This window comes from Syngnathoides biaculeatus, chromosome 16, assembly GCF_019802595.1.
Source record: "Syngnathoides biaculeatus isolate LvHL_M chromosome 16, ASM1980259v1, whole genome shotgun sequence".
NCBI lineage: Eukaryota > Metazoa > Chordata > Actinopteri > Syngnathiformes > Syngnathidae > Syngnathoides > Syngnathoides biaculeatus.
This window is the reverse complement of record NC_084655.1, coordinates 15185278-15207403: the sequence shown is the minus strand read 5'-3', so window position 1 is coordinate 15207403 and position 22126 is coordinate 15185278. Positions and strand designations below refer to the sequence as shown.

The 22126-nt window shown below is 42.0% G+C and overlaps 1 protein-coding gene across 1 annotated transcript; it reads left to right on the top strand.

Annotated features, from left to right (window-relative positions):
• Positions 1 to 127: 127 nt before the first annotated feature.
• On the top strand, positions 128 to 20882 carry slc17a7a (solute carrier family 17 member 7a). Its single transcript, XM_061846053.1, has 13 exons — positions 128 to 1156; positions 11933 to 12185; positions 13625 to 13743; positions 13906 to 14020; positions 14096 to 14183; positions 15332 to 15418; positions 15576 to 15718; positions 15810 to 15959; positions 16585 to 16717; positions 16828 to 16938; positions 17017 to 17144; positions 17217 to 17286; positions 18255 to 20882. Exons 1-13 carry the CDS (start codon positions 1095 to 1097, stop codon positions 18545 to 18547), a joined length of 1752 nt encoding a protein of 583 aa, XP_061702037.1. The 5' UTR covers positions 128 to 1094; the 3' UTR covers positions 18548 to 20882.
• The last annotated feature ends 1244 nt before the right edge of the window (positions 20883 to 22126 follow it).

Here is a 22126-nt window from a genome sequence, read left to right as displayed (position 1 = left end):
TTGAGTAGCAGATTTACTTGGTTTTGAATCTGGGCCTGTTAGGTGTTGAGTAACCAAGTTAATTGTACCTTCTGCCATCTAGTGGAAGAGCTTTTTAATTTTAATTGTAATTGTTGGTCCAGTTCACCTTCATTGGAACCTTCCCTGTGGCACACCGGATGGTTTTTCACGGCACACAAATGTGCCGCAGTGCAGTGGTAGAAAATGACTGTTACATTCATGAGTGCATGAGACTGGGCAGCTGGGGGGGCATGGGGGAGCGGGAGGGGGGGTTATGGCAGAAACTTGATTTAAGATACTGGTCTACGAGAATATAAGCGATTGTAATTAGTGTACTTTTTTAGTTTTAGAAACGGCTACGTGTACTTTACCCTTTACCTTGGTAAGTAACTTGGCGTACCTTAGTCAACCTCCACGGTTGGCGACACAGATTTTGTGTCCTCATAAAGTGCAAAAATATACAGGAAGAGGCGCAACATGGTGGACCGTGAACCAAAGAGTATTGATGATGACAAAAGACAACATCACAGCCTTCTTTTTGTTGTTTGTTTTCGTTGTTTTGTTGTCATCTCCCAGAACGATTGGTGGTGAATTTTGTTCATTTTGTTTTGCTCCGGTTTAAAAACCTGGGCGGACGCATGCAGCTATTATTATTATTTTGCATTTTTTGTTGTTTTGTTTTGCTCATGCAGGACCTGCTGTCAGTTCAGTCCAGATTATCCTGTCAGAATTTAGTTTGCAGCAACGCTGTGCCAAGTGTTTTTGTATTGTACAGTAACACTAAAAAGAAAAAGAAAATTATAATTTTTACATTGTACTTTTGTGCTTGCACCTCAGTGTCTGTACTTTTTTTTTAACTTTTACTTTAAAGGAGTTGAATCAGTAGTTCGACTTGTCTTTCTTTTCCACACGTTGCTTATTGTGAGTACTTCTACCACCTCTAAATAAACCCGATAACATCATTGTACCTCCTCAACCCCTCAGCGGAGCGAGGCACGAGAGCGCGCGTGTGCGTGCGCGCGCGGGCACCCGCGTGCGTACTGTGCACGTTCACGCGAAAGAGGAGCACACGGGCCGGCTGAGCAGCAAGAAGGATGGAGGTCCGACCTGACAGGTTCAAGGCGGTCGCGGCCAAAACTCTGGGCAGGATTAACAGGTATTTTTATTTAATCTGTCATTTTTGCAAATCTCAATTTTGGACTTCAACCCCACCGCCCTCCCGTGCCCTCCATATGTTGTTTTTAAAGGTGGAAAAGTTACTTTCTCATCAACTTTAGCCCAGAAAAGGGAACAGTGTTGAAGTGTAAGGTGCATACTTTTGTTTTATTTGTTTATTTTGGTGAGTGGAGAAACTGTAGATAACGTATAAAAGTCCAAAGTGAGAGTAATATACAGAATGAGTGAAAGTGGGCGCATACTTCCTTGGCTGTGATTGTGAAGAAAGAGCGGGGGAGGGAAAAAAAGCACAATTTACTCTTGTCAGAAAATAGTTATGCGAAACCAGTTTTTGTAATCTTGTGAAATTAAGTTAATTTCCCCCATCATTCTGTTTTATGCATTTATATTTGCTGCATTTTGTCTGTCTCTGTGATGTCCTCGGTCAAGAATATATATATATATTTTTTTGATCAGTTAAAAAGCCTTAATCCAAAACACAATGTTATGAAACTTACATGCAAAATTGCTTTTTTAAAATAAAAAAAAATTAATTTCATATTCATAGCTAACATTGCTTCCAATTTTTTTGTAAATAAAATATTCAAAAACGCTCATTTTCATAAATACAATATTTCGTATGAAATTGCGAGACAAAAATCATAATGCAGACGTGTGCGTGGACAACATTTTGGTACAGAGAAATATAAATCACAAATATTGATAACATAAAAATTGCTCAACGGCACATATTGCAATATGTAATATTTACATGATATTGCCACGCAGACTGGGGCGTGGGTTGTGTTTGAATATCAAAAAAATAGAGATTAAAATCAGCGGTGGAGGCTCGTGCAATAACCTTTTGCTTTAAGCTTCCGTTCTCTTCGGATTTGAGGTAGCGAGCAAACGTACAAATCCCGTCCTGAAATAGCCTGTTTTTCAGTCCAGATGTCGGGCCACGCAAATCCCTAAACTCTCCCCTCCCACTCCCTCCATCCTAGCCCGTGTCACTTCCTCCGGCCGCTCCCTCCTCACCCATCCATCCATCCATCCATCCATCATCTACCCATCGAGGCGGCCTCTGTTCTATCACACTTGCAGATTACCACACACGAACATTTAAGGAATTCCTTTTGCTCCCAATGGGCGACATTCAAGGCAAATGTTTGTATGTATGGATCCACGCTCTGACACACATCAGTGTGTGTGCGTGGATGTGCGTTGCGCGGAGGGCCTCCCCCCTGACTGCCTTTGCATGCTCGAGTTGGAGCAACCTCACCAGCTCGGAGACAAAAGCGTGATCCCTCCACGATGAAAGCAGCCAGAAGTTCATTTATTATTTAAAGATTTTCTCCATCAGAATGTGTCTCCCGTTTCTATATTAAACTCCACTAGGTAAGCACAAACAGCACCGCTGTGAGGTCAAATGCACCCTTTCCTCTTCTCGTTCACCCTTTCCACATTCAAAGCAGCATGGCCGGCGCGCGGCGACAACGAGAATTTGATTTGAAATACACAACGGCAATGCGTCCAAATTTCTGAAGTTTGCACCAGCGCCGTGTGGAGAGGCTCCGCAAGGACAACTTTACTTGCAACGCAGAAAGTAGAAGGTAATCCATTTTTAATCCATTTTACATCCGCCAGAGTGCTACATTTTCATTTATGATGCACGGTGGCTCGGTGCCGTCGTGGCTTTGATGAAATATTCAAATTCTGGTGGGATGTACAAATTATAGTTTGTGATCATTTTGGCTGCTCTTTGAGCTTGACAATTTGACAATACTTTCATGTAATCACGTTTTATGTCGATGCATTGTTTTTGTAATCGGTGGAATAGTTAAATTTGTGGGCATGCATTGTAATTATCTATCTATCTATCTATCTATCTATCTATCTATCTATCTATCTATCTATCTATCTATCTATCTATCTATCTATCTATCTATCTATCTATCTATGTACAGGTGTTTTACATAAAGATGGTGATTACACAGCATGCTTGTTGAGCAGGTGTGTCTTAGGCTGCCCACAATAAAAAGCCACTCTAAAATGGTCAGTTTTATCAAATAGCGCAGTGCCACAGATGTCGCATAATTTTGAGGAGGTGAACAATTGGGGCGTTGACTTCATGTGTCCAAGGGACTGATCTAAAATTAAAAAAAAAAAAAAAAAAGACTGGCTAGCTCATACACAAAGAGCGGTGTCGATTGGTTGAAGCCAGTTGGCCGCCATCTTGGTACTCCCAAAACGTGTGGAGGACACGGGTTACAGGTTGGGTTATGGTGGGGTTTTTCTCAAAGTTTGGCATGTAGAATTAAAACTGGTCGTGTGAGCTTGACATTTGTTCAGTTCTGATCATTTTTGGGGGGGGAATTTTTTGTCATAAAACCATTACATTTTAAGTCAATCAGTTATAAAGATATATTTATACAGATATATTTTTGGAAACAAGGACTCGCAATGGGAAAAAACATGCTAAACGCAGTGTTCATTTGTTGACTCTGCAACGTCCTATTTCAGACAGAAAATGTAAACTCGTTTCCTCGCATTTGAAAATCAAATTCAATTTGCAGAGTTCGGTATTATGAAATTCATCAAAAAATTTCACAGAAAAAGTGTTTTCTTGCTTATCCACCGATGAAGTTTGGGAAAATATTGATATCGCTTTTTGACGTAAAAGCGTCGACCTATAAATCTGAAGCAGAGAGTGAACAGTGAACAACAACCGTAAGCAAAACTTTGTTCAAGTGAATTAAGCTCATCAGAAAATAAAAAAAAAAAAAAAAAAAAAAAAAAGACTGGCTAGCTCATACACAAAGAGCGGTGTCGATTGGTTGAAGCCAGTTGGCCGCCATCTTGGTACTCCCAAAACGTGTGGAGGACACGGGTTACAGGTTGGGTTATGGTGGGGTTTTTCTCAAAGTTTGGCATGTAGAATTAAAACTGGTCGTGTGAGCTTGACATTTGTTCAGTTCTGATCATTTTTGGGGGGGGGAATTTTTTGTCATAAAACCATTACATTTTAAGTCAATCAGTTATAAAGATATATTTATACAGATATATTTTTGGAAACAAGGACTCACAATGGGAAAAAACATGCTAAACGCAGTGTTCATTTGTTGACTCTGCAACGTCCTATTTCAGACAGAAAATGTAAACTCGTTTCCTCGCATTTGAAAATCAAATTCAATTTGCAGAGTTCGGTATTATGAAATTCATCAAAAAATTTCACAGAAAAAGTGTTTTCTTGCTTATCCACCGATGAAGTTTGGGAAAATATTGATATCGCTTTTTGACGTAAAAGCGTCGACCTATAAATCTGAAGCAGAGAGTGAACAGTGAACAACAACCGTAAGCAAAACTTTGTTCAAGTGAATTAAGCTCATCAGAAAATAAAAAAAAAAAAACGCTTTACAAACTAACTTTAACAGTGACAGAGTAAATCTTTCTAACTTACCTGTGGAATGTTTTGTCACAGTCACGAAACTTAGTTACTCGCTGTCGCTACACAGGTCGGCATGGTTGTTTTGGGAGTATCAAGATGGCAGATGGCGACTTCTGTTTTGGTGGCCAATGAGCCACCCAGTCGTTTTTTTTTTTTTTTTTAAATCAGTAGTCCAAGGACATTTCAGAGAATTTGGCTGTCCATCATCCGACCGGCTTCACAACCACAGGTCAAATCTAACCAGATCAGGACCTTCAACGTCAAGATCGACTAAAACCAGCCACCTGGACAGCGGTTGCAGCAATCGATCGCATAACTAAAGATTATCTTCATAAAAACTGCTTTGTGGAAGCTCATCTGCAGGCAGGTCGTCCTTATCGGGGGTCTGGTCTTGACCGCGGTTGGTGGTCTTAACTGACTTGAGTGGACAAATCCTCACATTCTGTGGCGTCTGGCACTTTGGAGAGCTGTTAGGTAAATTCGTGGTTCAATCCCAGTGTTGACTGTTTAGAGCGGATGGCAGACAGCGTGTATGACGTTGTGTGCGGTTTTCTGATTTGAGCGTGTGTCAATCGATGGCCCACAGCGGCGGTGGGGCTACATCACGGGCAGGCTTAGAGATACTGTGGCAAGATCCTGAGACCCACTGTAGAGCCGTTCATCCTTTACTGTCTCTGTGATGGATCTGTTTGCTAGACATCCCACTTCTCGCGTGTCCCTCATACGCAATTGACATGTCAGCCATTAAGCCTGTTTGGGATGCGCCGAATTGGCAGAAACGAAAACGTGTTCCACTTCCTGCCAGTACTTTTCAGACCCTTCGGCGAGCATTGGACCCACCTTTCACAGGTCGCAATCGGACTTGATCCACCCCCTTACGCCCAGATGCCACCAACATACCGTAGTAAACTACACATTTTATAATGAGCTTTTATTGGGTAGAGGCTAAGGGACACCTGTGCAATCACCATGATGTCCAAAAAGCACATAAATAGGCCACCTGCGGTGTTGATGGTTTATTTTGGCAAGGAGGAGGTGCTTACTGGCACAGATTTGGGAGCAATACTTGACAGAAATAGGCCTTTTGTGTCCATAGAAATACTTAAACCTTCATCCCTCCATCCATCCATTCATCCACCCTTCATTGTTGCTATCACTTTCTATCAATATCGCTCCTACTCGTTTTTGGATTGCCACATTAGCAAGTTATTCCTTTAACAACAGTTTTATTCGTGCGGTTGGAGCTTGCCCTGCTGCAGAACCTCACTCCATCGTGACGTCTGTGAACTATTCGTAATATTTGGTTTGGTTTCTACTTTAACTCGGTGACCGCCGATCTCCTGACCGTCTGTCCATACTTAAGGCTGTTCTGGGAGGCATTGTCAAAGTCATATACGTGATGTGACCGTCCTGTATGCGCAGATTAAAAACACCGTGACACGCAACAGAACCGCGAAGCAAGCGGACACGAAGATTAGACGTTCAATCCGAGAGCGTTATTGAAATGTGTTGTTTTTGATGATTGTCACATTATGGAAGTGCGTCAGAGTGACACAATGAATAAATTAGTCAATTCCTGACTTCATCAATGAAAACATTTTTGGCCTTATTGTCTTGGTACAGATTTGTTCATTGTATTAGAGTATACAGGTGTACCTAATGAAATGACTCGTGGGTGTATAATTAAGGATTAAGATTTTGATTTTTACTCTCAGCCTATTTGAATAATAGCGTGTATGAAAGAATACATGTGTGGATGATGGGATGGAGAGAGGGTGGCAGGGGTGGGGGTGCGGTGTGACAGGATGAGGCAGGGGAGGGTGTCTCCCAGGGTGACACATTCCCACCGAGACCCAATCTGTTCACTTCAGGGAGAGCGAGTGGCTCACGGAAGGCGCACCAGAGCTCCCACGGCCGAGAGAAATTGCACAATAAATGCGGAAATTTCGCTCGAAGCTGTGAAACCAGAGCGCGTTTGACACTTGATTTTACAATGAGAATAACGGACAATTAATTGTGGCACATGGCCACTAACGAGGAAGGCGTCGGTTGTCATATAATAAATTTGCTGTCAGCCTCCCTGGCCGCTTCTCTCCCTCCATCATCCTCTTATGCGAGGATTACACAGAACACTCAGTGAATTCATGATTTGATATGCAGGAGAACAAAGGTCGCAGGTCACCGGCCAGCATGCGAGTCATGGTCGGTCGACATTGTAAACCAGGGGTGTCAAACTCATTTTTGTCACGGGCTTTAACCGCTGCATCGTATTTACACATGAAATTTATGAACTAATTTCGGAATCGGGAATCAAGGTCATGGGTTTTACCAACTATTGTTTTATGGTAACACAAAAATACGTGTAATAGCTCAACATTACCATTTATGATATGACAATTTGACATTTTGGTACAGATTTGAACAAACATGATTTGGCTCTGCGGGCCACATAAAATCATGCGGCGGGCCAGATATGGCCCCCGGGCCTTGAGTTTGACACCTGTGTTGCAAACGTATGTTTAGCTGCAGAATACATAGGTAACAAATATGGTACAATTCTACATTAAAATGACAGCTTGTCGGTCATTTTGATGGTATTCTAAGAATAGTAGTATTGCGAACTCGGATGCAATTTAGTTTTGGTCTACTGTATTTGTGGACCACCAGAGACCACAATGGTTTTTCTAAATATGTCGTCAGTCACTATTTTTTTTACAAGTCTTTATCCCAATCATTATCATCTGACCTTTTCTTTGTTGATTTACAAATGCACATTTTCAGTTTACCACATTGGCTTCAAGGTACATTGTAGTACATTGCAGTATTTTTCTCAACATCTCCTGCTTATTTCAAAGCAGTATTTTGCCATTTTTTTGCAAGGAAAGTACTTGTATTTTATAATCTAACTAGAAGGGCCTAGCAAGTACAGCGCGGACCTTTTCCAAAGTGAGACATGAAATGTTAGCGTTCCGCGATATGGGCTAGCGCCGGACTGCTCCAGATGTTGCACGCGGCATGTTTGCGTGCTGTGACTGTGTCCAGCATTTTCTTAGTCATTATGCCTTCTAGAATTGCAACGTGATGGTGGGGGTATTGAGCGATGGATTAAATCAGATAAGCCCCACATTCAAGGCCCAGGTACCAAATGTATTGTAGTCCCTCACATGAAGGCATCCTCACAAGTTAAATACAAGTTTCAAAGCGTGCATTGGAGTGGCGAGTCCCTCCAGGCTCTTACTGTTGTTGTAATTATGATTTTCAAAGGGCCCGGGGTCAGGGACCTCCTACCTTGCTCATTAGTTGTTACCAGCTGAGAGCTGGTAATAGCCAGCTCCTGTCTCTTAGCTAACATAACAATTTGGGTTGTCTCGTTACTGCTTTTGTACACTTGAGCTAAATATTTGAGGAACATGCTTATGTCTTTTGGCCTTGGAAAAAGTACGTAAAGTGCAATTATTAGTCCTAAAGCGGACGTTAGTGTAATAAACACTGACTGTGACGAATCCCCCCGTTCACACTTCTAAACGCTAAACAAATAACTGGGCTGTTGTGGGACATTTCCGGCCCGCACTTCAGCGCGATCATCCTTAAGTGTGGAGCTAGCAGCTGTAATTAAGAGCGGTTTTGTGCTGTGGGCTAGCCTCGTTAGCCGGTAGCATATGTGCGAGCGTCGGGCCGCAATCTGTCTCCGCGTCTAATGAGGATGCTTCCGCTGCGCCGAAGTCGGATTTCGGGAGGCCAGTCGGCAACGCTGTTTGCGGCGGGGTGATTCATCACTTGTTATACGCTATTAACACCTTCTTATAACAGTACTGCATGAGCCGTTCCGTGTTTTTTTTTTTTCTTCCTTTGTCTTTTGTGTAGGTCTGGCAGCTTGCATGTATAAAAAGCATTATGTAGTAATCATTTTAATTCTATTTAAAAAAAAAAAAAAACACGGCACGTTGGATCAGCTGGTAAAGCGTTGACCTCACAGTTCTGAGGTCCCGGATTCAATCCCGGACCCACCTGTGTGGAGTTTGTAGGCTCTCCCTGTGCCTGCATGGGTTTCCCCCGGGCACTCCGGTTTTCTCCCACATCCCAAAAACATGCAACATTAATTTGACACTCTAAATTGCCCCTAGGTGTGATTGTGAGTGGGCCTGTTTGTCTAAATGTACCCTGCGATTGGCTGACGACCAATTCAAGGTGGACTCCGCCTCCTGTCTGTTGACAGCAGAGATAGGCTCCAGCACTGCCCTTGTGAGGATAAGCGGCTAAGAAAATGGATGGATGGATGGATGGATGAATGGATGGATGAAAACACAATACTTATTTAAATACAATTGGTCAATATAATTGTGTGTGTTTTATCATTCCAGTTTATTAAAAATTATACATACACAGCAAATGCATAGTCATGTACATAACAAAGAAAACATTAAATGGTCATAATTTACACATAAATTCATATTTTGGAAATCTAGAAAATCGGTAAAAATTTGTATAAATGCAATATCTGAAGTGGATAAGGAACGTTTTGTTTATCTGTGTATTTTGGAGGGGATGTTATATTCTGATGTGAAATATGGAGGGGGTTTTTTTTTGGCAACAGTTTTCCAAAATTATCTCAACTTTTTAGTGAATACACCACAAATTTTTTTCAACAGGCAAAGCAGTGTAAGCAATTTGGTGCTATTTGTTTTTCAGATCTGGCAGAGGCTTGGAAAAAGAAACTTTGTACATTCTATGTATAATATTATTTTTATATATTATCCATTCCCAAAATATGTGATGAAATTGAAAAGGCGTCAATGTTCTAGTGAGAGGAGAACCCACAAAACCCGGTTGACTGATCGTAAAAGAAAAGTAAATATTTCAATTGCTATGGTGGAGTCGGACATTGATTTTTATAAATGGAAACCAATTTTATATGCCAAACTATGAATAAATCATGAAATGGAGGGGATAATACAGCTATATGTCGTCATTGGGAAGCCACGCCCTGCACTACTCTGCGACTCCATATTCATTTCCGGAAGTAAATCATTTTTATAATCCTAATCTCGATGTTGTGACAGATTAAGGGGAGAGCTAGAGCGAGTAGGAGGGAGGACGCAGATGTAGATAATCTCTTGGAAATTCCAAAATGCTGCTTTTACAAAGTATAATTTGGTACGCACTCTTTTTCGTGTGGTAGTTTAAATTATAGAGTATAATTTAATAGAAGTGTTGCCGGGCCTGGAGTAAAGGAGCCGGAGTGGAAGGGGATGTGAGTTAGAAATACGCGGACAGACACTCATGCGGGCAGATAGACGCATAGTGACACATTACAGTATAAAAAGCCACGGTGAATTATTTATCTCATCCAAAAACTCATCAATAATGAACCAGTGTCAGAATGGGATGTGCCTCATGTTGTGTGCGTGTGTGTGTGTTTGAGTGAGAATAATGTTGCAGTGCTGAGCGGACCAGAGGAATGATTATTTTTTTCGGGGGGAGCATTCAATCAAATCTCTAATACATGAACACATCCTTGTGACGATTGCACTTGTTTCTATACTGTACATTATTGTCCAGATCACTGACTAACTGGATCAAGCTCAACTGGAAAATGTGCACGCGGCACACAACTGCGCTCCGTGTGGATGCGCTCACACACAAAAAGGCGACGGTATTTGTCGTTGTCGGGCATTCGTTGCTGACTTCAGCGGGAAAAACACTGGTGACGCTGAGCTAGCCAATCTACGGAAGCGTATTACTGCCACCCCCCCCCCCAAAAAAAAAGGTCGCGTTTCACATTATAATGTGAATCATTTCACGTCATAACGTAAATTCGTTTCACATAATAACGTAGAAAATAATATATAAATAAATTTCAGCCCTCTAAAGACAATTTCCGGTTCGGGTGGGCAATAGCAATACGCTTCATTTAGTCATGTAGTGATCTACGTCATTATGTGAAGCAAATCTACGTTATAATGTGAAACGATTCAATGTTTTTTTTTGGGGGGGGGTCGCATGAATACGCTTCCATACCAAGCGGCTTTCTGTTTTTTCTTGAGACCGCATTCGCTTTGGTTTTGTGATTCTTGAGAGACAACCACGAGACACTAAAAACCGATAAGGAATCGTGTTGTGTGTTGCAACTGCTTCGAAGAAGTCCAGCATTCCCAAATTAGCCAACGTTAACAAAATCGCAATCTTTCTTTTTTTAGGTTCCTTCTCAAAAAGTTTCATGTTAAGAGTATCAAAATAACTTCACCCATATTGTCTAAAACTCTGTGCCAAGGTGATGTGCTGCATAAAACATCCAATTTCATCACATTTTTTGGGAATGGGTAATATATAAAAATAATATGATACATAGAATGTACAAAAGTTTCTTTTTCCAAGCCTCTGCCAGGACTGAAAAACAAATAGCACCAAATTGCTTACACTGCTTTGCCTGTTGAAAAAAATTTGTGGTGTATTCACTAAAAAGTTGAGATAATTTTGGAAAACAGTTGCCAAAAAAAAAAACCCTCCATATTTCACATCAGAATATAACATCCCCTCCAAAATACGCAGATAAACAAAACGTTCCTTATCCACTTCAGATATTGCATTTATACAAATTTTTACCAATTTTCTAGATTTCCAAAATATGAATTTATGTGTAAATTATGACCATTTAATGTTTTCTTTGTTATGTACATGACTATGCATTTGCTGTGTATGTATAATTTTTAATAAACTGGAATGATAACACACACACAATTATATTGACCAATTGTATTTAAATAAGTATTGTGTTTTCATCCATCCATTTTCTTAGCCTCTTATCCTCACAAGGGTCGCAGGAGTGCTGGAGCCTATCCCAGCTGTCAACGAGCATGCCACCCAATCACAGGGCACATAGAGACGAACAGCCGCACTCACAATCGTACCTAGGGGTAATTTAGAGTGGGCAATTAATGTTGCATGTTTTGGGGATGTGGGAGGAAACTGGAGTGCCAGGAGAAAACCCACGCAGGCACGGGGTGAACATGAAAAACTCCACACAAGAGGGTCGGGGATTGAATCCGGGACCTCAGAACCGCTGCTGCATAAAAAAACTTTCTCCAACAAGTGTAACAAGATAAACACACTTAACCATAATAAAACTCACTACCTTAACATTGATTACCATGATTTTGATAACAAGTGAATGTGAAACTTCTTAATTCACAAGTCTTCATCTTTTTCGCTTCAATGCAGTGCCACAGTCCATTTGAGCATCTTTAACATCTCTGGTTGCGCTTCATATTTTTTAAATATGTGTTTAAAAAAAAAAAAAACATGTTTGAAAACGCTCTCTTGTCCTGGCAGATTGATTGACAAGCAGCAGCCCAATGGAGAAACCATCGAGCTGTCCGCGGAGGGCCGTCCCGAGCTGGTGCAGGAGAAGGAGCTGCCGGTGGTGGACTGCACGTGCTTTGGTTTGCCCCGCCGCTACATCATCGCCATCCTGTCCGGCCTGGGCTTCTGCATCTCCTTTGGCATCCGCTGCAATTTGGGCGTGGCCATTGTAAGCATGGTCAACGACCACACTGTCTACAAAGGCAACAAGGAAGTGCTGGTGGTAAGTGCGCAGTATGGGTGGAGCTGGGTTTTTTTTTTTTAAGATTGTGTAGTTGGGAAAAAAAGAAAAGGAAGATGCACGAGATGGGCTTAGATGGAAAAAGATGAGACGCTGAAAGCGACCCCTAACGGGACAATCCGAAACGAAAAGAAGAAGAAGAAGTGTGGTTGAAAAAAAGGAGCTATGTTGCTATGAATGGGAATTGTTGGTTGTCTAAACATGCCCTGAGATTGCCTCGCGACTATTCCAGGGTGTGCCTCGCAACTCACCCATATTCAGATCTTACCCGCAACCCCCAACAAGGAGAAACACTATAGAAAATGGATGGAAGGACGGAAACTTGAATTAAGTCTAAGTTTATTGATAAATTATCCATCCATCCATTTTCTTCACCGCTTATCCTCACGAGGGTCACAGGGAGTGCTGGAGCTTATCCCAGCTCTCAACGGGCAAGAGGCAGGGTACACCAACAATCACTCCCAGGGGTAATTTAGAGTCTCCAATAAATGCATCTTTGGGGAGGTGGGAGGAAACCGGAGTGCCCGGAGAAAACCCACCCAGGCACGGGAAGAACATGCAAACTCCAACGAGGCAGGATTGAACCCGGGACCTCAGAACTGTGAGGCCAACGCTTTACCAACTGATCCACCGTCGCGCCCATTGACATATGAAATTCTTTTTTTTTTTGCTTTTGTATTGAAATATTAAAAGATGCTCTGGTGTAAATTCCCGATGATGATTTCAGACTCAGTACAAGTACCGTATTTTCCGCACTATAAGGCGCACCGCACTATAAAGCGCACCTTCAATGAATGGCCTATTTTAGAACTTTTTTCATATATAAGGCGCACAGAATAGACGCTACAGCAGAGGCTGTGGTTACATTATGCATCCATTAGATGGAGCTGTTCTAAAGGCTCAATTTTGATCCATGTATAAGGCGCACCGGATTATAAAGCGCACCCAGAACTTTTGAGAAAATTAAAGGCTTTTAGGTGCGCTTTATAGTGCGGAAAATATGGTACTTACATTTGAGTAATCATTGATGCCAAGTACCAATACTTGATACTGCAGTTAGGTCTCATAATCGTGCATCTGATTCCATATTTTTTCTTAACGAAAGAAAAAAATGACAATAACATAAATTTAACAAAAAAAAAAAAGCTGGAAGCAGACACTATTTACTTCAGTGAGACACCCAAAAAAATGATGTGGCACCAGGATTTGGCCCCAGGGCCTTGAGTTTGACACCTGTACCTCAAGGGTGAGTAGTATTGGAGTATTTTCATGTGGACTGACGTACAATATCAGCACTGATGCTGGTCTCAGCATTCGTGCCTCGCCATTGTAAGTAAAATAGCTAAATATTAGAACTGGGGAGAACAAGTGTTGTCTGTCGTTGTTTGCCAGCGTCCAACGTTCTCTTGACTTCTCCTCAGGCCGCCCAGTTCACTTGGGACCCGGAGACGGTGGGCATGATCCACGGCTCCTTCTTCTGGGGCTACATCGTCACACAGATCCCTGGAGGTTTTATATGTCAAAAATTCGCAGCCAACAGGTGATCTATCTCATGCTGGCTATTTGGACTGGTTGAATTAAAACAGTTTATTGTGATGACTGTGAAATGAAAAGACAGCTCTCGGTTCTGCAACTTCTAGTTTTGTGTAACGTTTTAATTTAACCTTCTGAGGTCGCTTTGTTTTGTCGTCGTGTGTTCAAGAGTGTTCGGCTTCGCCATCGTGGCCACGTCCACCCTCAACATGCTGATCCCGTCCGCCGCTCGCTGCCATTACAGCTGCGTCATACTGGTCAGAATATGTCAAGGCCTCGTTGAGGTACCCCCGTGCGCCTGTGTCCGATTCTGTGTTTCGGAGCCAGCTTGCTTGAAACGTTGGGTCTCGTCCCTGCAGGGTGTGTCGTACCCGGCCTGCCACGGCATTTGGGCAAAGTGGGCTCCTCCGCTGGAGAGAAGTCGATTAGCCACCACGGCCTTTTGTGGTGAGTTGGACCTTGTAGCCCTTAAATTCTACCTGATCTCCCCTGAATTTTAATATTAACACAGATAAGTTCTCTTTTTGATTAAAGAATAACAAAGCTGTTTAGTGACCTTGTTGAGTTTTAAAGGGACAGAAACCTTCCTGTTGATTTCTAGAAATTTTTTGAGATATGAATGCAATGACCTGGATGTTGAAAAAAAGGAAGTTCATGTTAGAAAACTGGATCGTATATTATGTTTAAATGGTGAACAGGAATGTTATCAATTTAATGAAGAAATAAATACATTCATGTGAATGCACAACTTGGTGTGGGTAGAAAAAAAAAATGTTTTGTAATTTTTTTTTAAATTCCACAGCCACTCTGTAAATTTCCATAAAACAGTATCTGTTAATGTCCATTGTGGAATTTTGTTTTAGTATCAAATATATTCAGAAATAATATCTAGGGTTAAATAAACGGAATCCGTGCTCCACGTTTTTTGTAGCAACTACAACACAGGTGTCAAACTCAAGGCCTGGGGGCCAGATCTGGCCCGCCGCATTATTGTGTGTGGCCCACGAAAGCAAATTATGAGTAGCAACTTCCATGATTTGTGTTCACATCTGTCCCAAAAATTACAAATTGTCACGTCATAAATGATAACGTTGCGATATTGCAAGCATTATTGTGTTACGAAACATCAGCAATAGCTCAAAAACCCATTACCCTTGATTTGATTCCAAAAGTAGCCATTAAATTTAATGTGTAAATACGATGAGGCGAAAGATTTTCACAGTTTCACGGTCATAACGGCCCATTGAGGGAAATCGTTAACTACAATGTGGCCCGTGAAAAAAAAATGAGTTTGACACCCCTGAACTACAATATCTTAGAGTAGGAAAGCGTGAAAGGATCCTGCCAAGTGGAAGCAAATTACTTGAATGTAACTTGACTGGATTTATTCAATAAACATCCCTTACATTTATGAAAATATTTTTCTTAGATAATCATGTGGTATATATAATCATGTAACTTAGTTCATTTTCTTCTAATAAATTTTTAACTACAGAACTGGAGTTGAAATGAAAATGGGATGCACTGAACAGTATTTGCTAGCGCTGTGTCTTTAAAAAAAAAATTGAATTTAATCAAAATTTTTTCAATTGTAGGATCCTATGCAGGGGCTGTGGTGGCCATGCCTTTAGCAGGGATACTAGTGCAATACACTGGGTGGCCTTCTGTTTTCTACGTCTATGGTGAGCATCCTGATCCATGCCACGTGAACTGTAGTACTCACTAGCCTGTGCTACACGAAAGTATATGAACAGAATGTTCTGACAATTCTACGCCGTCGAACATGGTTGGGATTATGAATCTATTTCAATTTCTTCCTCAACTGATGAACTCTCCCAGGCAGCTTTGGCATATTCTGGTACTTGTTCTGGATATTGGTGTCCTACGAGAGTCCCGCCGCGCATCCCACCATCACGCCGGAGGAGAGGAAGTACATTGAAGATGCGATCGGCGAGTCAGCGACGTTCCTCAACCCTCTCCAGGTACGCCTTTTATTATTAGGACATTTACAGACTTATTGGTACAAGTAGTGTATGGGTGAGTATCCATCACGTTCTATTTTACGGGTGACAGAAATTTAAGACGCCATGGCGGCATTTCTTCACTTCTATGCCTGTCTACGCCATCATTGTGGCCAACTTTTGCCGGAGCTGGACCTTCTACCTGCTGCTCATCAGCCAGCCGGCCTATTTCGAAGAAGTCTTTGGCTTTGAGATCAGCAAGGTGCGTGGCGTGACAGAACATGCGACGAGCGGTCTGGCTCACGGTCAACAGGTTCTGGGTTAGAATTTCTGCTTCAGGCTTTCTTTGTGGAGTTTGCACGCTTGGGTACTATGGCTTCCTTCTCCAGTCGCAAAATGTGAATTGTTGGTTAAAAGACGACCACAAATTGCCCATAAGTGAGTGTGAATGGAAGTCTGAATACCCACATCCATCCATCTATCCATTTTCTTTGCCGCTTATCCTCACCAGGGTCGCAGGGAGTGCTGGAGCCTATCACAGCTGTCAAAGGGCAGGAGGGGGCGGGGGGGTACACCCTGAACTAGTCGCCAGGCAATCGCAGGGCACAGAGAGACAAACAGTCGCACTCACAATCACACCTCGGGGCAATTTAGAGTGCCGATTAATGTTGTTGTTTTTGGGATGCGGGAGGAAACTGTAGTGCCCGGAGAAATCCCACGCAGGCACGCGGAGAACATGCAAACTCCACACAGGATTGAACCCGGGTCCTCAAAACTATGAGGCCAATGCTTAACCACCTGATCCACCGTGCCGCATACAGATACATATATATTGCATACAGATTGTGAATAAAAGTTGAGATATAGTTCTACTTTTCCTCCAACAGGTGGGCATGGTGTCAGCTTTGCCCCATTTAGTGATGACCATCATAGTCCCTGTGGGGGGCCAATTGGCGGACTACCTTCGGACCCACAACCTGATGACCACCACCAATGTCAGGAAGCTCATGAACTGTGGAGGTGAGTTTCACATTCACTGCAAGTGAATTTCAAATATTATTTTATAACAATACAGGGTTTCCAGACCGCATACCACATATTTATCGTGTTTTAAATGTTCATGTTTTCAGGTTTTGGTATGGAGGCCACCCTACTACTCGTGGTGGGATATTCTCACACAAAAGGCGTTGCCATCTCCTTCCTGGTCCTTGCCGTCGGCTTTAGCGGCTTTGCTATCTCAGGTAGGAGAAATTACAACATGCTCCGTGTGAAGAGTCGTGTCCGTAAACGTTTTTAAAACATTAGCCTGTTGCGCACAGGTTTTAATGTCAATCACTTGGATATTGCGCCACGATACGCCAGCATACTGATGGGCATCTCCAACGGGGTGGGAACCTTGTCCGGAATGGTGTGTCCTCTTATCGTGGGAGCCATGACCAAACATAAGGTAGATTAATAACAGCGCATTGCTCTGTCGCCAGCAGCAACGGTGATATTGTGACTTTTGTCATCATTTCAGACACGTGAGGAGTGGCAGTACGTTTTCCTTATCGCGTCCCTTGTTCACTATGGAGGAGTCGTTTTTTATGGTAAGGCTTCACAATGATTTTATTGTCGTGCCACAAAGGTTTCCTACATCCCACCGTGAAATCACACGAGGCAAAAGCCCCAAAAAATCTCTGAGGCCACCACTTGTAAACAAATCAATTGGGCTATGGTAGCTGGTCTATTTCTCTATTCTTTTTTTATTCATATGTTCAAAGGCGAGCAAAATGTTAGGAAAAGCTGACGAGAACATCTGCTGGACTTTATTAGGGGTTAATCAGAGGCACTTTAAATGCTGTTAGGTGTAGATTGACTTTTATTTAACATCTTTAGTTAATTGTGTCATATCCCAGTTATAAGAGGGTGTACACACTTGTGGACTCTCATTATCTTAGTTTTTGTATGTTGGTTTAACTTCCTATAAAAGATTTTTTTTTTTTTTTTTATGATTTGGTTAATTAAAGGTCACAATAGTGGTGGATTTTTTTTCAAATCATTTATCTTGGGGGTGGCACGGTGGGTCAGCTGGTATAGCGTTGGCCTCAGAGTTCTGAGGTCCCGGGTTCAATCCCGGACCCGCCTGTGTGGAGTTTGCATGTTCTCCCTGTGCCCACATGGATTTTCTCCGGGCACTCTTGTTACCTCCCACATCACAAAAACATACATTATTTGGGCACTCTAAATTACCCCTACGTGTGATTGTGAGTGTGGGTGTTTGTCTCAATGTTCCCTGTGATTGGCTGGCAACCATCTTAAGGCGTACCCCGCCTCCTGCCCATTGACAGCGGGGATAGGCTCCAGCACTAGTCGCGACCCTTTTGAGGATAAGCGGCTAAGAAAATTGATGGATTTATCTTGGCCTCACTTTTGATATCAGAAAACCTGGAATTTGATGTCCACTGTACATGTGATAAATGCCACACAAACCTGATGAGGAGAATTTTATTGTTACTTTCTATTTTCTCAGTACCTTGGCATGTTCTGGATGACATATCCTTTTCCTTCCTTTCAGGACTCTTTGCATCGGGAGAAAAGCAACCGTGGGCTGACATCGAGGACACCAGCCAGGAGAAGTGCGGCATCATCGACGAGGACGAGCTGGCCAACGAGACGGAGGATCTCTACCGCACCGGCGGCGGCCAGTATGGGGCGATGAGCCAACAGGTGGTCGGTTCGAACGGCGGAGGATCCGGAGGAGGCGGGGCTGGTTGGGTGACGGACTGGGATAAATCGGAGGAGTATGTGCAGCCGCCGGGATACAACTCGTACAAGTGCGGCGGTGTAGAGGAGAAGAAACTGACGTAGAAGAGAGACTGAACTCATACAAGTGTGCACACGGGAAGCGGGAACTTGCTCTGTACTTCTGTACAATTACAAAGTATGTTGAATATGTCGTGTGTGTGTGTGTGCGTCTGTATGTGTGTGGAAGGGTGAGTGGCAACACGCGCGCATGTCAGTGTTACATTTGACAATATACATACAATATTTTTATGCTCGGCTCGTTCCTCAGACATCCTCCCTGCTGCACGCTTCACTGTGATTGGTCCTTTTCCACCACGTACAGGAAGTGCAGCAAGCGTCTCCCTTATGTCGTATTTAAAATGTCATGTTTAAGCTGCAGTAATGTTTTTTTTTCCTTTCCAGGAAATGCATGTCTGCAGTTTTAGATAAGAATAATGTTCATGATGAAGAGTGATTACCTCCATGCACACACAAGCACGCAATATTTCATCAGTCACATCCTGAACATTTGTTTCCACGCTTGATACCAATTTTGAAACATCCAAATCAAAGACGAAAAAAGGTGCTTACGAGTTGTACAGTGGAAGGCTTAGCATGGGTGCAAATTTGACACATGCATAGACATGCATGTGATGTCTAGATAAAGCTCACCTGTGTCTGACCTAACTAGGTCATGCCCATCTAGGTTCATGGGTCACAAGGTACATATGATGAGTAATCATCTGACACTCAGGACTCTTCATTCGATGTGGGGAGTTAACTGTTTTGCCATCGAACATGTGCAAAATAGTCCAAATATGGTGTGTGTTGTGTTTGTCTTTTTCTCTGTCGTTCTGTCCGCTTTCTATTGTTTCATTCAGTGCTGTTTTTTTTCTAGTTCCTAAAAGGCAGCCATATGAAATCAGTGGGTCAGTAGTAGTGACTGTGTTGTTCTGTCGGTTGGGTACAGGTGCTGAAACGTTGTGCAGTGAGCATGTAATAATGAGCACAGCAGTTCCCCCACCCACCCCGAACCCCCTCCCCTTATCCCTCTGCTCCTTTAAAACACTTATATACAAGGTGTCTCATGATGCGAGCGCACTCTAACGCACCATCCAGTGGGCATAGAGAGCAGAAGCACACAATTTGGCACTCGTATCTGCCTCTCAACACCCACTTGATACAACAACAAAAAAAAATACATATTTATCAGGGTTTACTTCAAATACTTTGGGTCAACAACACAGAGCAATGGTGAGAGTGGTAAGGAAGTGAAGAAACGGGTCCAAGCGGGGTGGAACGGTTGGCGGAAGGTGTTTGGTGTGTTATGGGACAGAAGAGTCCCCGGTAGGATGAAGGGCAAAGTTTATAAAACAGTGGTGAGGCCGGCCATGATGTGCGGACTAGAGACGGTGGCACTGAAGAAACAACAGGAAGCAGAACTGGAGGTGGCAGAAATGAAGATGCTGAGGTTCTCGCTTGGAGTGAACAGCTCGGATAGGATTAGAAATGAGCTCATTAGAGGGACAGCCAAAGTTGGACGTTTTGGAGACAAGGTTCGAGAGAGTAGACTTCGATGGTTTGGACATGTCCATAGGCGAGAGAGTAAGTATATTGGTAGAAGGGTGCTGAGGACGGAGCTCCCAGGCAAAAGAGCGAGAGGAAGACCAAAGAAAAGGTTGATGGATGTTGTGAGTGAAGACATGAGGACTGTGGATGTTAGAGAGGAAGATGCATGAAATAGGCTTCGATGAAAAAAGACGACACGCTGTGGCGACCCCTAATGGGACAAGCCTAAGGGAAAAGAAGATTTATCAGAGATTGATTTTTTTCTTTTTTTTTTTACTTCAAAACTACCGTTTTTGCCCTTTAAAACCAATCATGCTGCAATGGCAGCTGGGTAATGGAGTCACAGGGAGCTCTATGCACCAGCACATAGACAGAGCCAACAGACTCAGATATAAGCGTGTTCTCGTGCACACACACACACATTTTCCAAACACGGCATATGTACTCACACAGACATCACTTGTGAAATTTCTTTTTGACAGATCAAATGTCTTTTTTTTTTTTTTTTTTACCTTGAAATTGAGATTAGATGAGATAAAACACACTGCAGGAATGTTTAAGGAGTTACAAATGCATTGTTTTGTTTTACAGGTGAAATGTTGGAACAACAAAAAAATACAAACAATTATTCCTGTGATCATTTTTCAGTTGTCAGTGTTGTATCGGTGGATTTCAAATCAGATTTTCTTGTTTGTCTCAGTTTATGGCTAGTCCAATGTTACTTTCCTCCCTCTCAATGAAATGTGTTGAAATATGATGAGGAGCAGTGTGTAAAAAAATAATCTTAAATATTTTAAGATGTAATAAAAAATGTGGAAAATACTCAGTGTACAAAGGATGTATAATGTGAAATATCCTTGTGAATAATAAAAACATAGGAAGCAATTTTACATGTGCCACTGTGTCAGCAGTGTGCATTTTTTTTTCCAAAATGTTCTTTTCTTATTAGTCAACCTTTTTTAAAAAAAATAGCTATGGGGCAGTGTTAGTGTCTCCTCTTTCAATCCTTTTCTCAGGACAGATGGAAACTGGATTATCGCTGTGATTTTAGGCAATGATTAGATAAGAGAGCAGATGCACTCAGTGGGAGAGTGCGGCAGCAACGTGAACGTCACAATGCGGGATGGTGAACCAGCGTGTGCGTGTGTGTGCGCGTGTGTCTGCGCGTGTGTTGTGTGCGTGTGTTTCATCACGAGAGGGCAGCAGAAATGCAAAAACCGTTACTTGCGATCATGCGCACACACGTTGTTAAACAAAAACATTTTTTACATGAAAACGTCAATTACAACCCCAGTTCGTTTTTTAAACGATCACTTAAGTAAAAGTACATTATTTTTAAATGTACAGACATAAACATACTTATGTACAGAAGTAAAAAAATAATTATTATATTTTCACTTATGTAAAATACCCATTTTGTTAATTTGACACAACGGATTAAAAAAATCTCCACACTAAATAGTTTTTCAGTGAAATGCTATCCGAGGCAACAAAAAAAAAAATCATACAGTAGTTCTTTTAAACAATATTAAAACCCTTTCCGGGAGGGGGTTGCAAATTTGCAGCAGGTTGAATATAATCGAAAATTTTAAGTCCAGAGTATCATTTTCTGAAAGTATCGGATTTTTCTCTCTGCAAAATTTGATTTGATCCAGAGAGGGTTAGGCTCTAAACAGAGGTTGATTTCTACCTTTTTGTGTTTATACTGATCTTTTTGCATGATTTTTATTTAGTGTTTATTTGTACAGATGAACCAAATGAGAACAGATTCTTACTTGCAATGCCGACGTGCCTTGCAGACAGCAGAGTAAAACAAAATCATAATAAAAACAAACAAAACAACAAAATAGTGTTCTATTTTTACAAATTAGGTATGCATCTGTTTTCATAAGGGAATAAGGTACATGTACCTGCAATAATGTAATTAAATGTGGTAATATTCCAACACACCACAACTTACATATATTAAACATTACAAATACATAAAAACGCTATAGACAAATGTACAGTAAAACAATCGAACGGATTCCCAGAGACCACGCCCAACCGTGGTTAGTTCTATGTATGATTGGATGATCCCTTTGCCATGGGCGG

What these genes read in the sequence shown, in the direction of transcription:
- slc17a7a (XM_061846053.1), top strand. Translation starts at nt 1,095, where the DNA reads ATGGAGGTCCGACCTGACAGGTTCAAGGCGGTCGCGGCCAAAACTCTG. An exon ending in ACTCTGGGCAGGATTAACAG is followed by an intron (nt 1,157 to 11,932) that starts GTATTTTTATTT and finishes TTGTCCTGGCAG; the next exon opens with ATTGATTGACAAGCAGCAGC. An exon ending in TATGTCAAGGCCTCGTTGAG is followed by an intron (nt 14,021 to 14,095) that starts GTACCCCCGTGC and finishes TCGTCCCTGCAG; the next exon opens with GGTGTGTCGTACCCGGCCTG.